The sequence below is a fragment of the Tauraco erythrolophus genome, chromosome 22 (assembly GCF_009769465.1).
Source record: "Tauraco erythrolophus isolate bTauEry1 chromosome 22, bTauEry1.pri, whole genome shotgun sequence".
NCBI classification, from domain to species: domain Eukaryota; kingdom Metazoa; phylum Chordata; class Aves; order Musophagiformes; family Musophagidae; genus Tauraco; species Tauraco erythrolophus.
In genome coordinates this window covers 2,518,397-2,545,797 of record NC_141486.1, presented here as the reverse complement: position 1 = coordinate 2,545,797, position 27,401 = coordinate 2,518,397, and the positions used below count along the sequence as shown (strand labels likewise).

The 27,401-nt window shown below is 45.9% G+C and overlaps 1 protein-coding gene across 2 annotated transcripts in view; it reads right to left on the bottom strand.

Moving 5' to 3' along the window:
* The window catches only part of CACNA1B (calcium voltage-gated channel subunit alpha1 B), a 302,801-nt gene that overhangs the window by 93,447 nt on the left and 181,953 nt on the right, over nt 1-27,401 (bottom strand). For both annotated transcript variants that reach the window (XM_086625007.1, XM_086625008.1), the window contains exons 14-19: nt 26,207-26,319; nt 22,029-22,160; nt 20,848-20,920; nt 15,754-15,871; nt 9,003-9,070; nt 3,911-4,017 (exon numbers count right to left, since the gene is read on the bottom strand). In XM_086625007.1, coding sequence (XP_086481133.1) covers nt 3,911-4,017; nt 9,003-9,070; nt 15,754-15,871; nt 20,848-20,920; nt 22,029-22,160; nt 26,207-26,319 — 611 coding nt within the window. The remainder of the gene's footprint in view (nt 1-3,910; nt 4,018-9,002; nt 9,071-15,753; nt 15,872-20,847; nt 20,921-22,028; nt 22,161-26,206; nt 26,320-27,401) is intronic.

The following is a 27,401-nucleotide window of genomic DNA, read 5'->3' as shown; positions in this document are numbered from 1 at the left end:
AGGCTTCAGGTTGGGTAAATACAGAAAATAAAACTGTGTTTGCGCTGGGGTCTTGATGTCACTCATGGGAACGAGCCTGAGTGCTCTCCCTTCCACTGATGTCTTGACAGTGGGGCCACAAAGCGCTTTGCACATCCATCACCCGTGTCGTTGCCCCCTTTCCCCCTCTCCTCCGTTCTTGCTGCCAAGGAAGCTGCACCAATGGTTTGCTCTAACGACTCGGCGGTCTGTACGGTCGCTCAGTTCCAGAGGCTGAGTGGTTTAAACGTTGTACGAAACAGAGGGTCTTAAAGACAACGCTGGGCAAACTGAACAAACCCAGAAACTCACCTCCAGAAACTACAAAGCAAGGAAAATGCTAAACAGAAAACAAACAAAAAAAAATTGACAAAAATAAGAATGAAACAGTGGGCTCAAATTAAAACGCAGTAACGCATGTTAAACAGATATTCTGTTTTAAACCAAACATTGCAACGACGACAAAAACAAGGTACCAGCCTAGCTTTTAATCCTGAAAAAAACACAAAACAAAGAGGCCCGTTCAGGATAGAGTTCACCAGGTGAAAAAACCAAACTGTGATTGGACCAATCTGTTCACGTGAAGTAGAGCAGAAGACAAACCACAGAAATCCTGGGAGATGGATGAAGCAGGAGCTACAAACCGAATGCAGGCGGAATATTGTAATAAAGCACTTGGAGTCAGTTGCAAGACAGATGATATCCAGACGCCTCTGAAATAATGAGCATATTATTAAAACAGATCCCCGTGACACCGCAGGGCTTCACCATCTGTCAACCACAAAAAATCAGTGGCTCACGCAGCAGTCTATTGCACGTGTAAGGATGAAGGTATCTCTTCGGACCCTCCAAGCTGGCTGACACCCTAAATAAGCAACCAGTTTCTTAAGCCTAGGAAATTACATTTTGCAACTGGTTGCAATAAATTGAACCTTTCGTGGAGCTCAGTTATGGAGAGGCTGGAATGGCAGAGGAGAGCAGAAGAACTGGTGCAGATAAACCGCAGGGACAGGAGCACACAAACCACGAGTGCACGTTGTATTTGCACAGGAAAAAGGCCAGAGGTGGAGGAGCAGATACAACACCAGACAGTATGCAATGGGCTGGAAGAAGGCCCAGGGGAAGACACATGCTCTGTCCTTCATGGGGGACTGACAGGGGACAGAAGCAAAACAGCAAGCTCAGCACCTCGCCGGTGAAAGGACAGAACAACCACTATGACTCTTCTCCAGCCTCAGCCCCAGGATGGCTTTATCACCTCTGTGGGAGGTGGACAAGGAGACTGGGAATGTGAACATTGTGACTAAGGAAATGCAAGTCATGGTGCCCTCTGCTAACACCCCAGAGATCTACTTTGATTGATGCAAGCAGAGAAAACGTTGATTTTTCAGAACATGGATCATTGCCAGAGATGCCCGTTGTTACCAAAATTCATTTTCATACGTGATGAAAATAAAATCAAATTCTAAAACTGAAATGTATTCCTTAGGAGAAAATAAAAATATAAACTGATAGGGCAGGCCCACCTGTGTAGCAGGCCTTTTGTAGCTCAGCCCCAGTTTTCCCCAGCCCCTGCTCACCACCTGCTCAGGGGTACCCAAGCTCTACAGGCATTTGCTTTTTGCAGTGTTATTTCCATATGCCAAAATTCCCATTTCCAAACATCCCCTGCACTTTTTCATTCTCGACATGTCCAGCTCTGAATGGCCTCAGAGGCTTGATCTGACAGGTCTTGCCATCAACTCGGCATCTGCTCCATCTTCAGGAGCACTGTGTAGCTTAAGACTGTAAGGAATGAAGGAACGGGGTACCTCTGGCTGTCAGCCTGGGTCCTCATCATCAGCCCTTCTGTGTTGGATGGAGATATCTAAGAGACAGGTGCTGCAAACCTAAAAGCTGCAGCTGCTAAGCCTCTTTGGAGTTCACTATGGACGTATTTATACAATTTTCATTTATTAAACGAATCGCTTGGGCGTGCATTCATTAAAAATCTTTTGGCTCATCGGCCACCAGTCATCCACACAACCCATTTCTCTCTCACAAAACATCTAATTCCACCCTTGCCTTCTCCTCTACGTCACCACTGATTTGGTCGTCAACCTACTGACCTTAACACATTCTTTTTCTAAACTGAAGTCCTGTGAACTTTCGGAGTGGCCTTGGAAGCACCTCTCTGGCACGGAAGAAAATAACGAGAAGACACGCGAGGGTCGTTAGATGCACGACGTTACAGCAGTTAGGGGATGTGGAAGCGATTGACTGCACTTCCAAATGTGCTCATTTGTGAGCTTAATTATCTGCCTGTACAAACGTGGCAGCAGGTGGGGACCTGGGCAGATACAATTTGAGGCAAAATAAGCAGAAATGCACAATTTTGTACTCACTTCCAATTGTGGTCACAAAACTGGCCCTGTGATATTGAAAACCAGGTGAAAGCCTGGTGAAAAATCATGGAATAAGGTTATTTTAAGGTGTTAAATCTTAGCTCCATTAAAGTGGGCTTTTTTCTGATTTCTAAGAAATCTTCATATTCACTATGGTTTTGATTAAAAAAGAAGAAAATAAGCATCATTATCTTGTGTTTTAAAAATAACAGTATGAGGATATTCAAAGAACAAGAGCAAACATCCTCATTTGACTTCTTTTCAAGACTGGACAGGAAATCATTGTAAGAAAAGGATTGTATTCCAAACCAACAAACAGACATGGCATAAATAGAAGCTGATTAAAGCAGTAATTGCAAAATAAAACGGTAAGAAGAATAAAATAGTCAAATTAATGATATTCTTTTCCTTCACATATAATGAACTGGCTCCATTTGGCCTGTTGTCTTTGATGCAGTGGATTAAACTTCCACTAACAAGGGTCCCAAGAGACTGACGCTGAAGAAACAAACAGGGATCCTGCCATATTTCAGATACTCTGGAATAAAATTGAACAGGAAATTTCTTTTTCTGTGCTTGATCTTCTCTAGTCTTTGGAGGTCTCCCCTGCAAAAGGGAGCTGGAAAACATTAGCAGCTCTCAGTGAAACGCACAACCAAAGTTTTTGAAGATGGAAGTCCTGAAGTTAAAATCTAGAAGAGTGAAATGACCCTGTAAGAACATACTTTTAAGTAAATCCATTCAAGGCAGGCATATCTCAAACCCAGGCCCATAATCCCAGGCAGGCAGAACTCTGCACTGACCTCAGCAACATCCAGACAAATATTTCCACCTATATATAATTTTTTCTCTTTGGTTTAGATCAGTGTATATGAAAAGGTGGGTCCCAAGGCAACGTTTTCTAAGGATTCTGGTATCACAGAACCTGTGCACATGCCCACATCGGTGCAGAAAAAAAAACAGTGCATCTGAAAATGCAAATTGATGTTTCTAGCCCCAACCCAGTGACTGTTCACAGACATGATTTTATTCAACCCAGCACTCTTTCAAATAGTAAGGAACAGCATTCGAGCATGTTTTTCAGTCTGATATTTAGGAGGATGCCTTTACACTTAAATTCTTGAAGCAGAGATCATTAAAGAACAGTTAATACATTATGCGCACACATGCTTCTCGTAATTAAAAATCCAAAGTGAAATGTTAACACTTCACCTGGTGAAATCTATCCCAGGACAGTTTAAAAAAATCCTTCTAAAATAGTGTTATTTATAGTGAGGCAAAAGATGAGGCATTACAAAGGGAAAAAAAAAAACCTAAAAGAAATAATGAAATCCATGGTTAAGCAATCAGCACTCAAGTATTCAGTCAACCTAAAGCCCTGTCAGTAGTAGAGATGGTATAAAAGGGCTCACAGAGTATTATGGGATGCTCCACTTGAACAGACACATATTGACAGTGAAAACCAGAAACCAAATGATAAAATTCCCAAATAATAAAATAATGCTTACGCGGCTATGGAAATGTTAGCTGCAGACATGGGGCTGACTTCTGCCACTTCCTTGGCCTTTTGCAGGGCGAGCTTTTGATTGGTGGCTTCCTCCATCTCCTCCTCGTCCTGGTGCAGAAAACCAAGAGAAACCAGAGCATCCGTCATGTAACTGCAATAACCAGAGCTCCCCACGGCACGAGTCATATGTGACTGTCACCGTCGCGCTGCGAGAACAGTGGAAACTCATCAAAATAAGGCAGAAATTCATAACTTCTTGCAAGGACTCCTGGGTAGGACCTTGGTGTCAGCAACAGCTGGTTGGGATGAGAAGTGCAAAGTTTGGTCAAGTGCTCAATGCATTTTTACGAAGAACACATCTCCCTCACAAAGCTTTCTTACCTCTCTTGGGTCTCCTCTTATCACTTAGTGTTTGGGTAGGAGAGACTGGCAGGGCAAGGAGAGACCTGACCACAAGCATGACACTTCTGGGGTGAAGTGAGTCCCATTTAGCTCAGTCTTGCATGTGTGAAAACACCCTAAAGCCTGTGTCCTACTGAATCATGTGGATTTTTAACCTCTATTGGCATCGCCAGTTCCCACAGAGTAAAACTGTGATTTATTTCTTCCTACCAAGTGTAATGGCAAGAGAAATACTGCTCAAATTCAAACTACAGGATCTTAAGGAATGAGTTGAAGGCAAAAGGCAAAGAAACAGCCTGGTTCACCTTCAATGGTCATCAAACTTCCTTTGAACTTTCTAGCTGGTCAAATTAGGTAGTAAAATCATGGCAGGATAAACACAGACCCTCTGATGGCAATGTCATCAGAGACCCTCTGTCATGGCAATATCAGCATCACACATACTCAAGGAGCAACCACACATCAAGACGAGAGCAGTCACAGGCTCCTCTGTCAAACTTTATGAAAAGGCACGCATCTACCTCTGCTCTTCAAAGGTAATGCTGTGAAAGAGTTATGCTTAAAATAATGAAAGCAGACAGTAAGACATCTAGCTTTGAAATAAGAAGTCATATAGATTTATCCATCCTGAATACCATATGCATAAAAAATTCCTTGCTCTGACTTTGGTGTTATTCCCTTAAACAGAACTCATTTTGAAACTATTTTCCTTTTCTCTTTATGAAGAAAAAAGAAATGATAGGAAATTAATTAAAAAAAAAAAATCTACTACCAATAAAATTTCCTTTTTTTTTTTTTTCTTTCCAAATATTAGAAAATCTGTAACAAGCAAATTTCTACTGTAGTGAGTGAAGAACCTGTGACAGGCCATGGAAAAAAGCTGGGCTGAACAATTATGGCAAGTTGATATTTCTCAACTGCCAACTTGCGGTAAGTTTATCAATGAGTCAGAAGCTTATTGTAAATCAAGGGTATCTGCAGAACATGAATCTTTTGAGGAACAAGGCCCCCAGTAAGAAGGCTTTTAAGGCTCTCCTTTCATTCCACAGGTATCTTCAAGTTGTTTCTTCTCTTGAGGACTCTCTAGCAGTGTTAAAATCACATACATTCAAAGGCTCTTGATTTTCCTTTCTGTGCCCCTAAAGCACCAGGTGCAGTTTTTACCATCTCTTTAAAACTTCTAGCTTCATCTCCATTCTCCCCTGTGCCTCGGTTATTCTGCTGGATCCAGTATATCCGCAAAAAATACTCATTGTTGTTACAAATGCAGCTGTCCCTACCTCAGAACAAGCACACTCTTTAGCAGATGACTGCTTAATAATGTTCCTGTAGCTCCTTCCATGCAGAGATTGCACATCACCACAAAAAATAATTAAGTTTTTGCCCGATTCTTCCACTGCAGAGTCTCACTGGGGCAAAGGACCATCTTGTTCTGCTTGAAGCACACAGGGGTATGACGGTGGGTGGCTGAAGGCAGCTCTGAGCTGTGACAGCAACATCCATCCACCCATCCCAGCTCCCACCAACAGCCCCGCTCAGGCAGCTCCACTGCCACCGTCTCGTTGTATAGAGGGGCAAGGGCAGATAAAGGCCCTGCCTGTATGACATCTCTATTCTGTATTTTGTGTTTTCTAAAGCTCTAAATCTTCATTTAAACCACAGAATTTATCACACAGTAAATCCCATCTTCGGTGCTACCCATAACAATGTGCATCGTTAACACTGACTGTTCTTTATTAAGTTCAACCCAATTAAGCCACTGGGAAGGAGGAGGAGTCTTCCTGTTAGACTCTGGCTCTTGCTGCTCAGTTCAGTCCATTATTTCTGAGGATTTCTCAACTTTTAAAATGTATTTTTATATAAAATTCATATATATTTTTATATATATTTATATTCATATAAATTTATATTTAAATTTATATTCATATATATTTTTATATAAAATTCACACATCCCTCCTATCCCACGTTACATGTTTTTATATTGCTTTCTCAGGGATTTCTGGCAGCACTCAGTGATCAGAGAACACTCTTTGTGCTTTAAGACCTTTAGGAAAATAAAGGGTCACTCGTGGCAGCCTTACATGCCAGTTTAACGAGGATGAAGAACAAACTGCTGGGTGCCACTGGAGACACTGTAGAATGGCCAGCGGAGAGAAGATTTTAAAAGCAGATTTGGGGGAGCAATTTTAGATTCTACTCTGAATAAGTGAAAAGGAAGAAAAATCTTCCAAAATATGGAAAGAACTAAGAGGGTAGACAAGCAGATTCAGGACAGTTCTGAGAAACCACTAGAAATTAAGTTGGCAGAGTTTAAGTCAGTGGTAAGGGAGAGCCAGCGCTGGAAGAGGAGGAGAGAGACCTCGGGAGGGAGAGGTGGAGGCTGGAGAACAGATTCTTCATCTATTCAAAGCAAAGAAGGTGATTCTTTTTATTTCCGCCTCCCTCCAAATGAGTCATTCCATAGCACTGGTGAGTTTTGTAACAGACATCGGATGATCAAGCTTAAATTAAATATAGTTACAATTCCGATAGCTTCTGTTACAGGTCACAAAGCCCAGCTAAGGCTACCGAGAAATGTTCAAATGCCATGATAAAAGAAGTCCAAAGTAGCATCCAGAAGTGGAAATGTTGCTTGAAATGTTTCAGTCTGAAGGTTAGCTGGAAAGCTTTTTGCCTTTCCGAGACAGAGGCAGTTGCAAACTGCTTATGGTTTTCCCACATTCTATGCAGCACCGATCTCGATTAGTTTTACAGCGTAAATATCAAGAAAGTCCCCTGAGATCAACTGACTCCTGAGTAACTTAATTATATCTCTGGGCCATTTTCGGTTTTGCATGATCGTATTTACTTAGCAATAAATCCCTCATTCTCCAGGTATGCTATATAATTGGATTACTTTACTTTTTTCTTCTTCTTTTGAAAGCCCTACCAATTTTGGAGGATCAGAAATAAAATTAAGGCAAAAAAAGAGTTTCTCAAGAAGCTTTACGATTTGGCAATGCTGTTGAATCCATCAATATTTAATTATACTTTATAAACATCAACAAAGTCAGGTTTCTAACCGTCCCAGGCAGCTGCTGAAATATTCACAAGAAAGCACTAAAAGGATTAAGAAAGAAGTAGGATGAGCTTCATTATCCAAGAACTGTGCTGGGCCCGATCCTCTCTCTCAACACACGCAAGGGATGCCCGTAAGTCTCCTGAACAGGCTGGGAGGATGCACGCCTCCGGGCTGGAGATTTCAGTGAGCTGCTGCAAGGGAAAAACTTCCCAGGAAAAAAAAAAAAAACAACACTGAGTCATTAAACACAGCCCTGAGCTGCGTTATAAGAGAAGAGAGATGCAGAACATGGTCTCAGAGACGTAAGAACATTTATTATACACCTGAGGGCCACCAGCCTTCTTGCAGAGTCCGCGTTGGATATCAGCGGTCAGGAAACGAGGCGCCAGTCGAAGCTGGAAGCTAAAGCCAGTCACGCAGCTCCACAGCAGAAAAGGAGAGCTGGCAAAGACAAGCTCAGCTCCAAGAGAGGTGTGGATTTTAACTGGGAAGGACTGGCTGCTTAGGTCTTCAGCAGTTGGAGTGGGGTAGGAAACTCCTAGAAATCTCTGTGTCCCTGAACCACAGTTTTGCATCGCGGAGCCACGAACTATTGCACTTTTCTACAACTCTAAAAGACAGCTTCCTTGCCAGCTGCTGCATAAGCACACGGTTGGTGATCCTCTTACCCCATAGGGGTTATATAAGCTAAAGCTTGAAAAACAGCACTGCTCAGGTGGATACGGTGCTTTTGCCACCAGCGGGTCGCTGTGACTTACGGCGCTGGCAGCGGCGCAGCAACGGGGTGTGCGTGTTTTCATCCGCCCGGCGAGAACAAGCTAGGAAAGTGCAAACAAAATCTAAAGCTGCCTCGTAAATACAAGTGAGCATGCTACAATGAGAAATCAAAAGTATGTAATAACTCCAAGACAAACTGCAGCACTTGGGATGCTTCCTGTGCAATATTGAGGCTGGAAGTTTTTCTCTATAGGGAATGCTCCTATATAAATCTGAGCATACAGTAAAGTTCCATTGGTGTCATTCCATTCTCTCACCAGGACCTGGCTTTCTGTCTGCGCTTGGGCTGGTGCCTCAGATTTCTCCTGCACCTGGTGAGAGGCAGGAAGATCATAACATCTTCACTGAATATTCACAATAGCCTCTTCAAGTTGTTTTTCAGGGAGTTGACTGGAGAACATTAATTCTTTAATTCATCCCGAAACTCAGCAAGGTACGAAACACCGGTGTGAGACAGCAAAAGCAGCAATACAACACCTGCGTGTCCCCATGCCTAAGCTTCAAGTCAGCCAAAATCCATTAATCGCTTTGCCTCTGCTCTTGAAAACAGCAAACGCTACGAACGCCGGTGCACCTCCGTGCAGCAGCGAGAGGAGCAGTGCCCGCTGCCCACTCCGTGACAAAGGAAACTAAGGAACATGAAACAGTTTGCAGAAACAAACCTGGAATGAAACAAACCTGAACAAGAATAAACCTCCAGGTGTCTAACAGGGCTCTGTGCAACACAAACTGGTAAAGAGATATCCCATGAACAGGCTCCAGAGGAAATCTCAGGGAGTCTGGAAGGGTCGGGAGTATGTGCTCTAGATCCAGCAGCTGTGGTGCAAGTTCAACAGAAATCTCGCACGTACCTTGGTCAGCTCTTGGGCGTTTGCCAGATTGTCAACAGCGATAGCCAAGAAGACATTCAGGAGCGTATCTTTTGGGGAACAGCTAAGGAAAAAAAAAAATCTTTGCACAGCAAACACAGTGAGCAGTTTCCCTTCTGCTGCTACTACCCTTCCTTCCCCACCTGCAGCCATCAGTGTTATGGCTTGACCCCTTGCACCGCTGCTTTGTCTTCGTTTCTAACTCACCCACTTCTGCTGGGAGCAGCTCTGCAGCACAGCAGGTGCTGGACACCCATCTGTCTTCCCCAGCACATATCACTGGTGGGGATACACACACGTGCTGGGCTTTACAGCACTATAGGTGCAACTGATGCAGGACCACATGGTGGTTCTAGGGACAAAACAGCCCCCATTTTTTCATTCTACATCTACACTCCTGCCCCCCACAGAGCACTTCACCTTCATATTTCCCTCTTCTTAAAAGGAAAACCAGCAGAGCTCCTGGAAATCGGTCACTTTAAAGCCAACATTTGCATAATGTAAACATAAACCTGTATAAAGGCATCAGGTACCATGAAAAAGTTAAGCTTAGGTCACTGCTGCATTACATACTGGGGGAAGGAAACCATCATGACTTATCACACCAAAGTTGATATGACAGTTAGACCACCACGGACATCCTCTATCGAACGCTGCAGCGTCACGCAGAGCACGGCTCCAGAAGAGCCTGTTAGCAGGACACCCAGCCTGAGATAACGAGCTCTGCTGGGAAACAGGCCGTTAGTCCAGGCCAAACCACACACAGGCCAGCTAAACAACCGCCGGTGCCCATGCTAGCCTCTCTCTGCAGAGCACTGCATTATATCACTAAGACATAACATTTCCCTACGATTATTTATTCGTATTTTATTTTCATTTTTTCCACTTAATGATTTCAGCTATTACTTGTCCCTTCATATATTTCATGATTGTTTTTCCAGCTATGTGCCTGCAAAACAGCCCCAAACCAGTTGTAAATCAGATACCTTTGCATACCAAAGGTGAGCAAGCAAAGCAAAACCAAGTCTAAACTACTCTCCAAGAAGAAAACCCATTTCGTTCTTGTGCATCACCCGGTGACAGCAGAGTCACTCACTCCACACCTGTGTAAAGCTACGATTGCTCCTCTAAATATGAACGTACAGGAGAATCAAGTCGATCTCATGAGTCTTTACTCTCTGAAGGTTCACAAAGACTTTAGCAGCAACGCGCTGCCACAGTGTTTGTGTCACACTGTCCTCATCAGGGCCAAGTATGAGCCTTGGACCCAACGCAGGTCCCCATAAGCTGAGTGAAACGATCGCAGGAGTTTTAGGCAGCTGATCAACCCAACAGAAAATAACTGGACGTGTCCTCTGCTTTGGTCTGTGGGTTGGAAGCAACGCCCAAAGGAACGCTGCAGCAAGGGCGATGCTCTGGGTGCAACCACTCAAGCAAGGAGAGGGAAGGTGAGGTGTGAGCTCCCTGAGTGCTGGCAAACCCGCAATGAGATTTTGGGAAACCCCAGCCTCGGTGCTCCTCTGATTGCTTTCTTTTTCTCAGAAGGAGGCCTGGAGGGAGCATCTGAGGTTTCTCTATAGAGCCAGGAGCAATGCAAGGCTGATTCATCGGCTGCGCTCGTCTCTGCCGAACAGGAGTGAGCCCAGAAATCCTCGTGCTCCAGCAGCCCCCCGGCAGCACGCTGCTGTGGAGCCGTCGGACCACGTCAGCACAGCTTCAGGAAACTTCCCAGGGCAGCCAGGGACCAAAGTTGCCCCAAATAATCAGCTCAAGGCCTCTTTGCTTTCTCTCTCAAGAGCTTTCACCAAACACAAGCCAAGACTTCAGAACTAGACGTTCACGTCTGTAATTCCCGTTGAGACGAGTGTCTCCAGAGCCGGAATGCCTGTCAAAACTGGAGCCTCTGCTTGTGATAGCAGAAAGCAGGAGTTGTATTTAACCTCTTCGGATGCATCTGCATCCAGACTACTGAGCCCTGCAGAGGACGGGATGCAGAACCCTGGGATTTCTCCAGGCAAAGGCCAGGTCATCCATCAGGTTTTCTCCATGTCATGTAACATGGGATGGAGGTTTTTGTCATGTGAAGATGATTCCTGCAGGACAGACAGAGGTTTGAAATGTGATGCCCATGAATTGCTTCTTTATTCCAGCAGGAGAGTGAGGAGGTGCGAGGCGGGAGCACCTCAATCCCACTAAGCCCAGCAGACAAAGAACGCGAAAAAGGGAAAGATGATGCTGAAACAATCACCTCCCTCCCACACTGAAGTTGGAGCTCAAACAACTTTTCACCTGCAAAGATACTAATTTCTCCATCTCCTTGTAACCGAGGGTTGGCAGAGGAGGGTGTCGTTACAGACTGGGAGGTTGAGGTGCCGCTGCCCACGGCACCGCCAGGGTGCCGGCTGGTGCCAGCTTTTTGGGTTTCTTCCTCTGGGGTGCTTCCAAAACGTTGGAAATGCTTCTAAGCCTCCTGCTCTGGGAATAAACGTCTCGGTAATAAAACCGTCTTCCTACCCCTGCCTCCCACACATACATGCTGAAAATGTCTCGTGTAACATAATCAACCACTGGAAATATAATTAATTTTTTTTTTAGCGGATCAGGCTGTTTTGATCAATCTCTGAGCTGACATGATCTGGCAGACTTGGGTGTTTCTGCCCCCAAAAAAGGTCCCTCAGCCTTTTTTGCAGAGCCCAGGGACTCCCAAATACCACCCAAACTCCAGGCTCTGCTCCAGGCTGTATAACCTGGGCAGACCCACGGATCTCTCTGGCCACCTGAGCCGGAGGCTGGTGCCAAGAACAGCTCTCCCACACTTCAGCTAAGGGCATGGGGAAGGGCAGCACACTCCAGGCACTCGCTGCTTTTCATTTCAGGCTCCTCTGCAGTTTTTCTTGTTGTTTTTTTTTTTTTTTTCTCTTTTTTACCTCAACAGATGCATCAATTTATCAATTAACGGGATAACAATAAATACAGGCATGGTGTAATTTCCTCGAAAATGGGCGAAATCCTGCTGTTACTCTAATCATACAACTTTCATTAAACCATTTCAGATGCGGAGGTCTGGATCCACACAGACTCTCCAGAACAGGGAACGTAACGCGAGAGACTTCCGACTTACAAACCCGAAGTTTCCGGATCCTTTCCTTGCAATAGTCCCTTGAAAACATAAATGGATTCCAAGAAACAATGGAGCTGCAGCAAGAAACAGCAGAAGATGGCACCCAACCACCATTCTTCTTTGTGAAATGGAAAAGTTACAATGTCCCAAGCAGCTTTGGAAGAGGAAAGGAGTCTCTCGTGTTTAAAAAGAGCAGGTTTCACAAGCTGACCCAAAATCGCCAATGCCGGTTCTCTAACAAGATTTGATCCAGTCTGCCTAAACTCTTAAAAATGGACTCACCAAATGCCAATGTTCAAAAACTCAAAATAAAACCAGTCCCAGCAGAGGGACCAAAGTGCTGGTCAGCCTCCGGAGGGGGCTAAGACTGATTTCAATGGCAGGGACACAAGAAAATAAAACCAAAAAGTCTCAGGTAAGAAATTCAGCCCCAGTGAACATCTGTGTAGAGAGAGTTGGTGGCAAACCCACACTTGACAAATGAAAAAAAAACCCAACTGCATAAAAAAGCACATTTTTAAAGATTTTGGAGGGAGTTCTGCAAGGCAGAGGGGGGGGATCTTTGTGAAAGGGAGGGTGACTGTAACGTTCAAGTCCCACATCAGAGCTGAAAAGACAGTTCATGTGAATCTAATCTGTAATTAAGATGATGAACAACTCGGGCTGCTTTCTGTAGGGTGACCTGTTGGCGTTTGCTGGGCTGTGGGCTCTCCTTGGGAAGGTGATCCCACAGCTCAGACACGTTCCTCACCCTGTACACCCACCTGTCCTTAGTGTTGCTGGGCCACTGCAGCATCACTGACGTTGATGACAGTTTTACTTCCCACAAAAATGCAGGATTTCTTTTCTGGTAAACTAAACTTTATTTTCAGATGTTCCTGGTTATGTTTTGACAGTTACTGATAACTTAAGTCCCTGGTAAGTCACACAGTTCAGCTTTCTCCCCGGGATAAATGACTGCCTGCTGCTTGCTCTCAGCATCAAAACTGCAGCGAGTGAAAAGCAAAGGTAGCACTGACCCCACTGAAACACTGTTTGAAATACCAGTGCAAGCATTACTGGGCTTACTGCTGCAATTCCTACGGTAAACAGACAAGAAAAAGATTTAACCCCTCATCCTGCACCGCACACTCCAGCCTCGGTTCTCCCCTTCTGCCCATGGTGATAAAGGCAAACAGGTCCATGTGTGATGCAGGAAGGCTCTTAAAAGCTCTCTGTGAAAGCAGCTGATGCTCTCAGACTAAGTTCCTACAGAGCCAGGTCTCATTCTCCAACAGGGATGTGAACCTCTGTAGCAATTAAGAGGTTAGTAGATGTCCTTCAGGTTTATAACTGATCACTAGAGACTGGTGAAAGAAGTCTTCTAGGACATTGTAAAAGGGTTTCTGAGGGTTGTCACTCTGTCGGCCAGCTCTTCCCTCTCTCTGTGCTCACAGAAACCCACCTGCAGCAAACTCATCCCCACCTGAGGGATTCAGGGAGAATTACTGAATCACACCTGACATCCTCCTGGCTAAATGCAGAGAGTGCCCTGAGGAGTGCTCTGGCTGTGCTAAAGGTGTGCCACCAGCACGCAACTGCGGGCAAAGGGGACCAGAGAGGCACTGGAGGCAGTCCCAGGGAAGCAGCCAGGAAAGCCCTCTCCTGGATCTCCTCGGCAGCAGGAGAGTGGAAGGGAAAGCAAGACAGCTGCTCTCTGCCAGGATGATATCTGGGGAGAACACAGGTAAGGTTTTGACTGACCACTCTGCCGGGGCATGCAGAGGCAAATGCCAAAGTCATGGTGGCAGCATGAACATCTCCTGCCCCGTCCCTTCTAATGAAAATTAAAGGACAAGGGAGAAGTCTCCTCTGCATTGAAGGCACCAGAAGGGAACTTATATCCTGCTCCTCAAAAATGCTGGCTCTGAGCTGCTCTAAGGTTGAAAGTCTCTCTCTCAGCTCTGCTGTCACACCTGATTATAGCTTAATCTCATTTTCAAATGCCAAGCCCTGAGGATTTAGGCATCTCCCTCCCTCCCAGCTCTCCATTGACCCAATTTTCCAAAGCCTTGTGTTTCCAGAGGGGGGCATGTTGCCCGCCACGAGGCAGATGTCTGAGCAGAGCTGCCGAGCCAGCCCAGGCATCGCGGCTGCTCTGGCTCTGACGGCGCACGCTAATGGGATAAATCCCGCAGGGACACGCTTGTGCGACAAGCACAGCGCGCACGCTGCCTGCTCTGCTGTTCCTTGTCTGCATTCCTTGTCCAGTGGGGAGGTTTCAGGCAAAGCAAAGGGACACAGCCCTGCTGAGCAGTCCATGGGTGCTGATGTCCCATCTCTTCTCGTCTTGACCCCCAGCCAACGGGGTCTGTGTCTATAACAACTCTAAGTCTTTAGCACAAGCACTGCCCCCACATACCCTTCCCTTTCTCCTAAAGGTACCCAGCCGCTGCTGCCAGCCCGAACAAGACTCCTAGGAGAAGAAAAATGCTGGGACTGGAACTAGCAAGAGGGTTTGCACGGCTGGGAAACCCTCCGGAGAGCTCTCAAGCAGAGCAGCAACGCTCAGCATTATTATCCCTGTTTTACAGAACAAACAAACCAGCCGGGCTGCCTCACATATGCAACATCTTTTACGTTTCCTTTTTTAAGGATGCTCTGTTTGACACCATACAGCCTGTCGCTGCAGCCACCAACCATTTTGTACCTAGTTAATGTGATCAATGCTACGCACCATCAGCCCATCAGCAGCCTCCATCACGAAGCAGGGACAGAGCCACCGCAGCTACTGCGCTCCGCTGGCTCTCCTAATCGCACCCAGCCATTAGATCGGAGAATCTCTTTGCTCGTTTCTGTATAAAATACAGCCTCCCTTTCCAAATCCTGGCTCCATGAGACTGCTACGTTCTTGCCTCCTCAGACTTCTCTGGGGACACAACATATGTCAGATCACTGCTGGGTCCCCAGCAGACACCCTAGGACGTTCCAGGGGAACACAAGCTTCCAGTTTCCTATTTCCTCAAGAGATTTTAGTGACAAAGCAGAACAAAACATCTTCAGAGACTTAATGTGTCATTTCTTGGAATATGATTGAATATTCCCAGAGCCTGAAACCCAAGATCCGGACTTAAGTTTCAAGTATTATGTGGACACAAGACAATTTCAAGCATTTGGAGTAGCACAGCTGGTTAAGCTGTCATGCAGACAAAGGCACCGAGAGACTGGACCCTGATCTAAGCACTAAACCAATTTCATCCCTTTCTTCCCTTGACCTGGTGCAAACTATCTGTGAAGATATTCAAGGTAGAGAGATCCTGCTCTGGCTTCACTTCAGTCATTTTTCTCACAACACAGATTAACTTATAACGGGACATTCTCAATCTAAAACATAATACCGAAAATTAATTAAGACCATGCCCACATTGCCATCAGAAAAGTGAAACCAACACGGACAACTTCTCTATGCCTCCTATCCTGGGTGCTGTAAGGAGCAAAGTTAGAGGAATGATCTGGTTTTAAAAAGCACAAGCAGGAGTGTGAGAGTTTAAAGGCAACTATTTTTTTTTCTAGCACTCCAGGAAGGGTGTGTGGCACACCGTGCCACCGACACAAGGCGATGTGCAAGGATACAGTTACCAAACAACGTCAGGACGATGAAGTAAACGGAGGAGAACATCCCCGAGCGGACGCCACCCTGTGACTGTATCCCGTGGTACATCACCGCGTTCCAGTCTTCTCCTGTCAGGATCTGCACAGCGAAATTTGAGAGAGAAGAAGAAAGCGTGACTCAACAAAGAGTTGACGTAGGTCAAAGAGCCAAAGAGTCAAAGACACCGTAGGCAAGGTCTGGGGACCTAGCTGGGTTGATGAAATCCAGGATTGGTCTCTGCGGGGAGAAACATATGAGCCCGCTAGAGTGGCAGACTGCAGTGTTGAACATCAACCCCCCAGCCCTGGGCTGGATGCAGCTTTCTCCTCCAGCGTGGGCTGAGGAGGAACAACGACCACTGGTGAGGAAGGACCATTGCACCCGTTCCTGTCCTGTCCTTGTTACTGCCTGCTGCCCACCTCTGGCCGTAGGCTCGCATGCAGAGGCACTAAAAGCCACGTTCCAACACTTCACCCCCAGCACAATTTCTCCCCCCTCTCCGTTTTTAAGTCGTGCAGAGGTACCAGTTTCAACAGCTCCACGCACGGCATTCCTCGCAGACCTCAGGAAAACTGGACTCCTAATCCCAGCACCCCGAGCGGGATCTCTGCCAGCATCAACGCCTTTGATTTGCCTCACACAGAAAGGGTTTGCTCAGCTCCCCCCAAACCAAACACGCTCTACCCACCCTGAGTGACCATGTAACAGGAGGAGAAGCTCTTGCAACTCCCTTCCACTATCCCTGTACCCCTCAGGACTGCGGACAGCTTTGCTGCAGCTGGTGCATCGGAGAACATCACTTCAGGCAGTGGGTAGCACAACTATGGCAAGATTTGCCAAGGGGCTGCACCACAATAGGGCCTTCAACCACAAACCACAAAAAAAAAAACCCAAATAATTAAACAGAAGCAATAACCAAATGTGTATGAGCGGGGACAGATGAGGGAGTTTCAAGGGGACTCTGTTCCTCCCACCTCCTCGTACAGAGGCCGGCAGAACCGCTGTCTGGCTCCGCAGAGCCGTCCTGGCTGCGGGCTCTGGATACTGACCTCAGGAGAATTAGCAAACTAATAATAATGGAAAAACTAATCATAATAAGTGAAAATACCTAAGACTCAAATAAGCCTTGTCATGCTAGACACTAATTTTGCACCAGTCTGGACTGCCTGCCATTCCCTGTTCTTCACCACCGACTGTAGCACAGCAACATTTTGGGCACATCAGCACGTCGTCTGCTGCCACGGCAGAGTCGAACAACAGTTACTTTTAGCATGTTAAAATACACCCGCTGGGATGTGGAGCTCAAATTCCTTCATAGGAAGTTGTCTTTGTGTTTAGTGGAAGAAAGAAAAAAAAAAAACCCAAGAAAAGCCTAAATCATGATGTGTTTTGTAGTAATCAATTCTCGGGTACATACAGTATGCTCAAAACAATTGCAAATTCCACACTAGTCACCAGCTGCTGATGGAGAGAAAATTTCTTGCTGCAGGGCTGGTGCTGATGACAGCAATAGGCTAAGAGCAAGTACAGACACAAGGACATACTGTACATACACAAACTTGTTTCCCAAACGCAGAATCTGGTCTCAAATAATTCAGTGCAAGCCTAACCCACCCCACTGGAGTTACTCTGGATTTACAACAGAGAATACGAACCAGGGCACTGGGCTTTCAGCTCTGGCACTCAATTATGCAAAGCACTGTTCACAAACTTGCATTCACATCATTTCCATGAATTCACAACTGTTCCTGCTTTCTGCGAATAACCATAAAGTGATTTCTGGTCACACAAATGTTTATGGAAAGGGAAAGCAGTGGGAGCACTCCCATGCCCTGCAGAAGACCAGGAGTCACAAGTGTCACAAATCACAGGCTGCACGTAAACCAGTCCAGCAGGTTGGGGTCTGGGTTCAAAAATCCAACCAGATTATTTTTCAAGTGGAAAAAAAACTTAAAGAAAAAAAAAAATGGTTTATGGACCTTTTGCAGAGTGATACATGGTGTAAACTCACCAGCCTGCCTGTGCAGAGCTGAGAGTGCTCTCTGAGGCCCTGGAGAGGACAGACCCCTCAGGTTGGTGTCCTTCCCACTGTTGGTGCTGCCACCCATCACTTAAGCAATCAGGTAGCAGCCCTCAAGGAGCCTGGCACATGCAGTAAATAGACATCTTTCTGTTCTATAGAATCTCAGTTTATGGATGCTGTAAGAACTTTTATAAGAACAATGGCTTTAAACTGAAAGAGGGGAGATTTAGATTAGATATAAGGAAGAAAAGGTTGCCCAGATAAGCTGTGCCTGCCCCATCCCTGGAAGTGTTCAAGGCCAGGTTGGATGAGGCTATGAGTAACCTGGTGTAGTGGAAGGTGTCCCTGCCCATGGCAAGGGTGTTGAAACTAGATGATCTTTAAGGTCTCTTCCAACCCAAACCATTCTGTGATTCTTGCTAGGAGAGGAAAGGACAGCATTGCAGGGTAGGGGTGCAAGCAATGAAGACTTTGGAGTAAGGTGAAGCCCAAACATTCTGGTTTTCCCCAGGCCCAGAACTGCTTTTGGCTGCCCCAAATGAACATTTTGTTCAGTGCAGCTCAGCATTTAATACTTAGGCTCGGATGAGGAGCCATCAGGTGACAGAACAAAAACAGTTTTCAAGAGCTGTTGCGAAATCTTAATGGACTAAGGAGCACATTAACAGTGGGAGACACTCAGCTGCTGGGGATCAGCACTGCACCACTTCAAAGGGCTGTCCTGAAAATGAGATGCTTTCCTGAAGAAGGACCTGAGTAAATGCAAAGTCACATCAGCTCAGTGTCGTATCCCGCAGGCAGGGCAGCAAGGGCAGCCAGGGCACACGGACATCCAGCCGAGGCCAGCCTGGCTCCCCAAGCCTCGGCAGGTGCCCATCAGCAGAGCTGAGGTTTGGTCCCATCCTGCCACTCCTCATCCCCTCCAGCCGTCACCGGTGCTCTGCTGCTCAGCAGCCGCCAGCACGGAATTATTTACGTAGCAGCTCTCAGGGAGCAGGGCATGTACAGGTAACACAGGTCTTTCTGCTTTATAGGGTCTCTGCACTTATGGATGTTGCAACATGCTTCCAGCTCAATGATCTCTGGAATAGGGAGATGCACTAGTTATTTTTCACATGTATATACATATATATGAAATACATATGTAGTTTGTGTTTGTATTATGTAAATGTGTAGCTTGGCGTTCAGCTCACAAAGGCTTTCTTGGGAACCAGGAGCTGGAGAAAAATGTGTGACGCTCGTCAAAGGGAATTTAGGGACAGCAGGGCTCAGTTGCACCCAATGCTGAGTCCTGCCAGCTGCCAGGTGGACAAAATACATCTTGGGAGTCGCATGAGAGAGGACTGTGACCCAGTCCGGTCTGCGGAGACAGAACGGGCTACGGCAGGCTGATGCAAAGACTTTGTTTAAGACTGCTCCTTCAACAAAGGATCTCCCAAGGGATTAGGGATGAACAGGCTGTATCTGGCTTTATTGTAGTTGTTCAACACATCGAATGTGTTCACCAAATGATGCTGCCCTGCTCGTTGGAGCAGCAGCCGAGCGAGCCTGCTGGCCGGCCTGAGTATGGGAGACGAGGTTAGAGGAGGATCCAAAGCCCATATTGGAGTCACGGTGACACGATATTGGAAACTCAGGGGAGGAGGGGGCACGAACTGGGAGCAGAGGTTATTGAAATGCCTCTGCGAGGCTGCACTGAGCTAAGGCAGGGCTGATGGGTTTTGCTGGTTTTAATTCATAGCTCTGACGTTCTACACAAATGTCATAAACCCAACTGTGTTTTCCTTCATCCACAGCCACCATGTTACAGGGCTACTTATCTCAGGAATAGAAAGGAAACAGTTCAGCTAAGTATTCTCAAGAGACAGCTATAGTCCCAAAGCAAAATAACATCAACATTTCCAGATGCTCATATCCGGAGCCTGACTCGGGTTCGGTTCCGGCTCTGTGGCAATACCTTTACGTTTCTGTGAGTCCTTTCTTTGATGAGCACTAAAATACTATGCAAATATTAATCTACCACGATTTGCAATATCCTGTGAGGTACATACTGCTGAACCTGCTTCACATCTGGAGAGAAGTGATATCCATATGAAGCTGCTTATGCAGAGGCCACAGGACATGTTTTCTTTTACACACTCTTTCTGTTTTGATCCAAAAATTGTCATTGACTGTTCAGGGTTTTTTTTGTCCTTTTTGGGACGGGACACTGAAATACATAATTTAAGCCTTGCTAAGATCTCATCAGATCAGGGATCAAGCCTTGGATTGAGCCCACATCAACAATCTGTGTAGGATAATGCTATAGAAGCAGGGTGTTCTTCCACGGGCCGGTGAGTGTTACCCGGGCATGGAGCAGGGCGCAGCACCCCCAGCTCCCTGCTGAAACACCTGAAATAATGGTTTAAAAAAGGCACGCAGAGAGCAGCTGCAAAATTAGGCTCTTGGACCTGAGCGTCGCATCTGCCACAACGGCGGCTTCATCCTGCCACCGCGCGAACTTGCCCAAGGCTGATGCCTCTTTCTGTGCCCCCCCCGGATTGTAATTCTTACCCAGCATTGTCTTATCTTGAGCTAACACGGTGCAAAACGCGAAGTTGTTTCCTTACTGCCTGGAGCTGGCCCAGGCCTCGCTCCTCATTAAATTATGGCAAACACAGGAGGAAGGGAAACAGCTCGAGCGGGATTTCTGACGCAGGATGTACGCAGCGGGGCACACGCAAGTGCTGCCGTTGCAGCGTGAAGTCCCAGAAGGGGCCTCAGAAGAAGAGAGCCTGGGCATGCACAGCCTTTAAGATGGGCATAGAAAACTCTATTTCATCAATATATTTTTGCCAGGAAAAAAATCCTTTCTTTTAATTTTCCTTAATTCCAAGGCATGGATTTTTAATGATGCATTGATTGGTTAGTGTGGCAAAATACATGAGAAGGAAGGACTTCCTCTTTCTTAAATTCTACAGATTTTGGGGGATGTCTTTGCTCCCCACAAGCAGGAAGAGATGCTCAGGAATTTATTTTGTAATGCTCAACTCAGGACAAGGGATGGCTTTACCTGGAATACTGTGAGGATGGCAGCAGGGAAGGTATCGAAATTCGTGGTTGGTGTTTCATCTTGGAAATTGAATCTAGAGAGAAGTAAGACATAAAAACAAAAGCATTAAGGGACAATCAACTCTCCTGCAGTCTCATAATACCCTGTAACCCAAGTCAGAGAGCAGCATTTGTTCCACCTGGCAATAACACCCCAGGCAACCGCAGCGGGGAACACAGCATCTCTGAGAAGACGCTTAACGGAACTATTAGCAGAAACAATTTTATTCCTGGAGAAAATTCTGATGCTTTGAAATTCATTTTCATCCACGATTAAAACGAACAATCAAAATCTCAAATGCTTTTTGTGGAACAAACCATTCCAATAAGTTTTTGTTCTCAAGTGTAATAGTCAAAATTGAAATTGCCCTCTTAGTAGGTAATTTCATTTTAATTTTTTTAAGATAAAACAGTGGTTGATTAAAAAACAAGTTACTTTATTTCAAAAATGATATTGGAGTTCCAATGGTGATATTGTGATAGTTCCTTTCATCACAACTGCCATTTCTTAGAAAAGAAAATAAATTAGATTCAATAAAACTATGTTTTCCAGCAGAAAAATATTCCTAATGAAAAAAAAAAAACCCAACAACAATCGGTTGCTCTGGCTGTCACAGAAATCACTTGCCTTTCCCCTCACACTAGAAAAAGTGCTGCCTCCTTCAGTCCTATTTCAGAGATCTGGGTGTTCATGGGCACCATAGAATGATACAGGAACTTTGAACTACAGTAACTAGAAAGAATTTCTTCCCTCTGAGGGTGTGAGGCACTGGAACAGGTTGCCCAGAGAGGCTGTAGAAGCCCCATCCCTGGCAGTGTTCAAGGCCAGGTTGGATGAGGCTTTGAGCAACCTGGTGTAGTGGAAGGTGTCCCTGCCCATGGCAGGGGGGTTGGAACTCGATGATCTTTGAGGTCCCTTCCAACCCAACCCATTCTGTGATTCTATGTATTCAGGTCCAGGAAAAACACCAGAACAGGAACTATTCTCCTATAAACCAGAGATCCCATCTCAGCAGCCCAGAAAGACTGACACCTGCACCCACGATGTGAACACTGTGAGCCCTGCAGCCCCTCTACCTCTCAGGCATTGCAGGTGATTGCTTGGAGATAACCCCTGACGGGACAACGACTGATGAGACTTACTGTCCTCCAAAGAGCTGCATCCCCAGCAAAGCAAACACCACAATGAACAGGAACAGCAGGAAGAGCAAACTGATGATGGATTTCATGGAGTTCAGCAAGGAGACCACCAGATTCCTCAGGGAATTCCAATACCTGCGTTGGAGATCAGAGCAGCCAAGAGATGACATGAGTGGGAGAAGAGCCTTTGGTGAGAAACTAATACCATCTACTTTCTTATGATAAAAAAGGAAAAGAAAGGCAAGGAATATCAGCATCTTAAACTCCCCTCTATGATTGGAAAAAACTCACTGAGTGGCAAAACCTCTTGTAGCATTGCAAGGGCAGAGGTGGTCACCTTGGTGCATGTGTACCCGTGCAGAGCAGGGAAAGTGTTCGGTTTAGTTTCTCAGTAACCCCTTTCCTGGTATAGATTTCGACCTTTCTGCATCTTCTCATCCGGCATGGCAGTGAGCAAGGGTGTCAAAACCAGGGATGTATCGATATCAGCAAGGTGAGACTGAACGAGGGGACACTGAACCCCTCCCTTCACAAGACACAGATCAGGAATAAACAGCACGTTTCCACCAGGATGTCTTTGCAGTGTGTCCTTCCAACTTATCGAATACCAGTATCCACCAGTGGACTTAAACTCTTCTGTGGACATTTAACACACACACACACATTCACGCACAGCGATGCCTTCAGTGTGGGGCAATTCGCCCACACGCTTTAAGCATCCAGGACCAAGCGACCACCTCGGAGAATGAAAACAAATCCAGGACATTAGCTCCAACATGACAAGAGGGAATGGCTCAGCCCAAATCCCGACTGACACATCCGAGTCACCTCTGGCCAGATGCTGAAGTTAGTTTGCTTTTCTCTCCCCCGTCCCCCGAGATGGTACCTGGCACACTCGCAGGCAGGCACTCCGAGTGACGGCGTGCCAGGGAGGGTGCTCAGAAACAGCTCTCTTTCCTGCCTTTATTGCCCTGTTGAGCACAGGCAGGGAGCGTTTATATTAGGAAAACTAATGAATCAGAAAATGCAGAAAGAGCTATTAAGCAGAGGAGGTCTTTGACAATCTCCTTTTGGACAGACAGGCGTGCAGAACAACGAGGCTGGAGCAGGCAGTAGGAAACGAGTGATTGAAAGCCATTTCACGTGTCCTCTGTTAAAAGTTTTGAGTCTGAGACCATGGGTGGGAATTTTTCTCTCTCCATTGTCTTCTCTCATTTCCACCACCAGGTGCTGGGAGCTGCCATCCAGAGGTCACTCTCCATAGCAGCGTGCCCTGCTGTCCTGCCCTGCGTGTCCTCCAGCAGCAGTTCTGGGGACAGGCCCACGCACTGAGCTCCTTCCTGCAGTGCAGCTGGGGGCATCCAGCAGAAGGAAGCCCCATGGATTTGTCTGATATGCTGATGGAGGGCTTGACTCAGAAGAGCGGAAACATCGTCCTTTCTCTTCACTTTGTCTTCATTTTCCTCCTCTTCCTTCCCCGAGGTGTAGCTGGGACGACTGAACCACCTCACGTCTCTCTGTGCTGAGGATGATACAGGCATGTCCATCCCAGGAGAAGCAGGATCTTGCACTCCCATTGAACCCACCCCAAGAAAAGTTATGACCATAATACAGTGACAGAGGTTTCAGTGGAAACTTTGGTCTCTTGGGAGAATATTTGCAATTGAAAAAGTTGCAACCAAACCCACTCAAGGTTAGCCCCAAACAAAAGGGGCCGAGCTGCTCTCCCTGGAGAAGGAGGAAGGGTTTGCTGACCACATGCCTCTCCCCTGCTTGACACAACGGCTTCAGGCAGAATGTGCCACAAGCAAGGGGTTTGCACCTCACAATTAACACGATCGGACATGAAATACATGTGGAGGTTCTGTCTCGTCCTGGAATAGCTCAGCACCAAACCCCAGCTCGCTGCAGAGCGCCAGGATATAACCAGGAGTTGCATTTCCACAGATGCCAGTCCCCATTCAGTTCTTTTATGACAAAGAGGAAAACGTGAAGCTGGTTTCTCCTTGTCTTCCTCACTGAATTTTACCCCCTCTTCGGCTGCGTCCCCCCGTAGTGCGTTCTGCTGTCACCCTTCGGGCCGGCTGTAATTTAACTTCTTAATTATCGCATCGCTCTGCCACCTGCAGTCACACTGATTTGGGACATGGGAATCAGAAGGTCTATTACCATCAATTATTCAAAGTAGGTGGACTGCAAATGGCTTCTATTAAACACAGAGGCAAAAAAAAACCACAAACAGGGCAGGGGTCTTCAGGGGAAAATTGCTATAAAAGACATGGAAAAAGGGAAAAAAAGAAAACTACTGAGGGTCAGGGTGTTTCCACAGTAAAGACTGTAATGGGAGCGGGTGGGCAGCGGTCTGTGCTCGGTGCCATCACTTTGGTTGCTCTCTGTGAGTTGTGGTAGGACTGAGCTGTGCAGTCAGGCACTGGGATAATGTGGTCCAGTACAGCTGAGAGATCCCGCTGCCACCTGGGGGTGACCCGGCTTCTGGTAACGCAACTTGTGTCATGTCAGGTGAAAAATCCACTCAATTAGGTCAAGGGAACTCCAGCATCAACTTTACTCGCTGTCCTAAAAAGGGGGAGAGCACTCAGCTTGCTCCATGATTCGCTTTGTTGAGTTAAATCTCAGGCTTCATCCCTTTCTTATGCTGGCTAAAATCCTGAATCATCAAAGCTCACAAAGAGATCACTTTAACTTGCAAAAATGTCCAGAATTTTTAAAAGTATAACACACAATCAGATACGTTAAATCTCAGTAGCTCTGGATAAAGGTAGCTGCTGAAAATTAATTGCTATGAATTTGCTACAAAATCTGGAGTTTTCCATAAAAAAATATTAGTGCAAAAGTAGACTAAGAGATATTTTGAGGGCAGGTGCCCACCTCTTTTGCTGGACATTTGCAGAACTTAATGTTTCCAACCCTTTTGTCCCACGAAAGACAGTATCACACACAAGTCTTGGCTCTGCATAATGATCAGCAGATAAAAGCAAACCCTACAAAGCTAACAAAATCCGTGTGTTTGGATAGCTGCAAAAGTACCTGGTTACTTCAAATGACTGTTCTGAACAAGTGTGACAACTTATGCTTTATCTATTTGGGTGGTTGGGGTTTTTTTGGAGGGAGGTGCTATTCCTCTTTTTGTTGCCTTGAGCCAAGAACAAGTAAGAGAATGATGGAAAGAGGGGAGGCCTGAGGAGGTAATGGTATGAAAAAAACCCATAAAAAAATGTAGAAAACAACAGCAGGAGCACCCAAATATGTCATCCACTTCCACACTACAATTTTGAAATCCTGCAGAAAGCACTCTAGGTGGATTTATAAATTGCACAGTAGCTGTTTGCTAATGCCAGCACACATTAACGCAATGCATGAGCATGAAAACAACTGAAAAGCTGTGGCAACCCAACTCCAGTGAAAATTCAACTTCACGGGCTCAGGGCAGAAAACTTCAGACATTCCTAGACCAGGCACAGCACAGGCAGCATAAAGACACTTCGTGTTTGTGTCAACAGAGTGGTTCAGGCACCAGGATTTAGTATCCAGCAATAACCAGGGTAGTTTACCAGTTAATCCATCAGTTTACTAGTTCCTAAATATTTAAGGAACTATCATCAGATCAGCAGCAGATAAGGACAGCAGGCAGTTGATGGGGCTTAGGAAGCAAATAAGAATTTTTTTTTCCACTTACCACAAGAAATAAAGGATCACCTCATGAGATTTTCGTTTTAAGCAAGCTTAAAAAACAAAGCAGCATGCTCTCATGCGACCCATCACTACACTGTGGACCCCTCTGCCCAAGGGCAGACAAACCCATGCATGAGGCTGAGGAAAGGGCTGTTAAAGACCTTATAAATGTAAATTCTGGCTCAGGAACTCCCTAAACTTTCCATTACCAGAAACCCAGATTGCCTGGCCAAGGGAAGGGCAATTCTGCATCTGCAATTTTCTTCTCCCCACCCACTAGACCCAGTGCAGACACAGGATGTTAGGACAGACAAGCCCTTTGTGCCAGCTGGTACAGGGTGTTTTGAGGGGGGAGTTTTACTGTTGGTATTTTTTTGTTTTGTTGTTTGTTTTTTTTTTACAAGTGTGGAAAGCACTACTACTTGCTGTGGAGCTGGTGATACAGAGCACTAGAAGTCTCACGTGAGCAGAAAGGGAGCTGGACTTACTTTGTTACTTTGAAAATCCTCAACAGCCGAAGAGCTCTCAACACGCTGATGCCAAATGAGGTACCCGGTTTCACTGCAGCCCAAATAACTTCAAATATACTTCCCACGATGACCTGCAAGAAGAGTCCATTTTACATAAGGCAAAACTTCTGTTCAGTTCTTTGTGGTGCTGCTAGAGAGGCTGAGGAGAGAACAAGAACCAGAGCTTGGGCTGTGACGGTTTTCTTATGAAAGCTTCAGCAAAATCATGAATAAGCCAACAGCACCAAAAGCCCTTGTTCCAACTCTCTGCAGTCTAAAAAAGGGCAGTATCTAGAAGCAGCACGGACACATAGGGAATTATAGATAAGATCTTGTTGCTTTCTTCTTTAGCAAGTGAACTACCTTAAAATAACCTTTTAGGAAGGGCACTGTAATTTATTTTTTTTTCCTCTACACTGGCTCAGCTGCCAGTGCCAACAGTTCATTTTCCCACCCCGTGCAGTCGGTCCATATATCCCGCAGAGATGCAGGAGGACGCTGCCTCGTCCTCCTGCTCCCCATCAGAAGCACTGAGAGGCTTCAGCCACAGCACTGCAGAACAGCAAAGCAGTAGCTCTGGGCAAGATCTACCAGAAACTTCTGGCAACTGAGAGTCTCTAGGAAAGCGATTAAGATAATAGCTATTAAGAGATCCTGCAAAGCCTCTAGCACGCACATCCAATTGTCTGCCAGGCTCCCAGCCTAACTTATTTTAAAAATTGTCCCCAATCAAGGAGGTTTTTTAAGTTTTATTTTGTCTGTTTGTTTTAAGGCTGGCAGAGAATTAACCTCAGGTGATAAAGAAACCTTCTCTAAATACTTTATTACAAAAAGGACAAAATAGTAATGGGTTAAGCAAGATTGGAAAGGGCAATTATATCCACACAGGTTACTGCACGGTTAATAAGAGAAGACAGGCATTTCGCTGCCAATTACTGTTATTACTTGCATTAACCTGGCATTTTCAGAGCTCCCATGGACCGTGCTCCCCAGTTGCACAAAGCACACTGTAAACACATTATCACCAGACCCCAGTGAGCTGCTGGTTTGTGTTGTGAGAGGGAGCGTTAATGGGAAGTCAGGGCCAGGAGAGCTGTGTCCGAGTACTGGAGCAGTGCTGGGAGACTCAGCAGCTCAGAAGCCCCTTTCGTAAACAAAAACCTGGATGACTTCC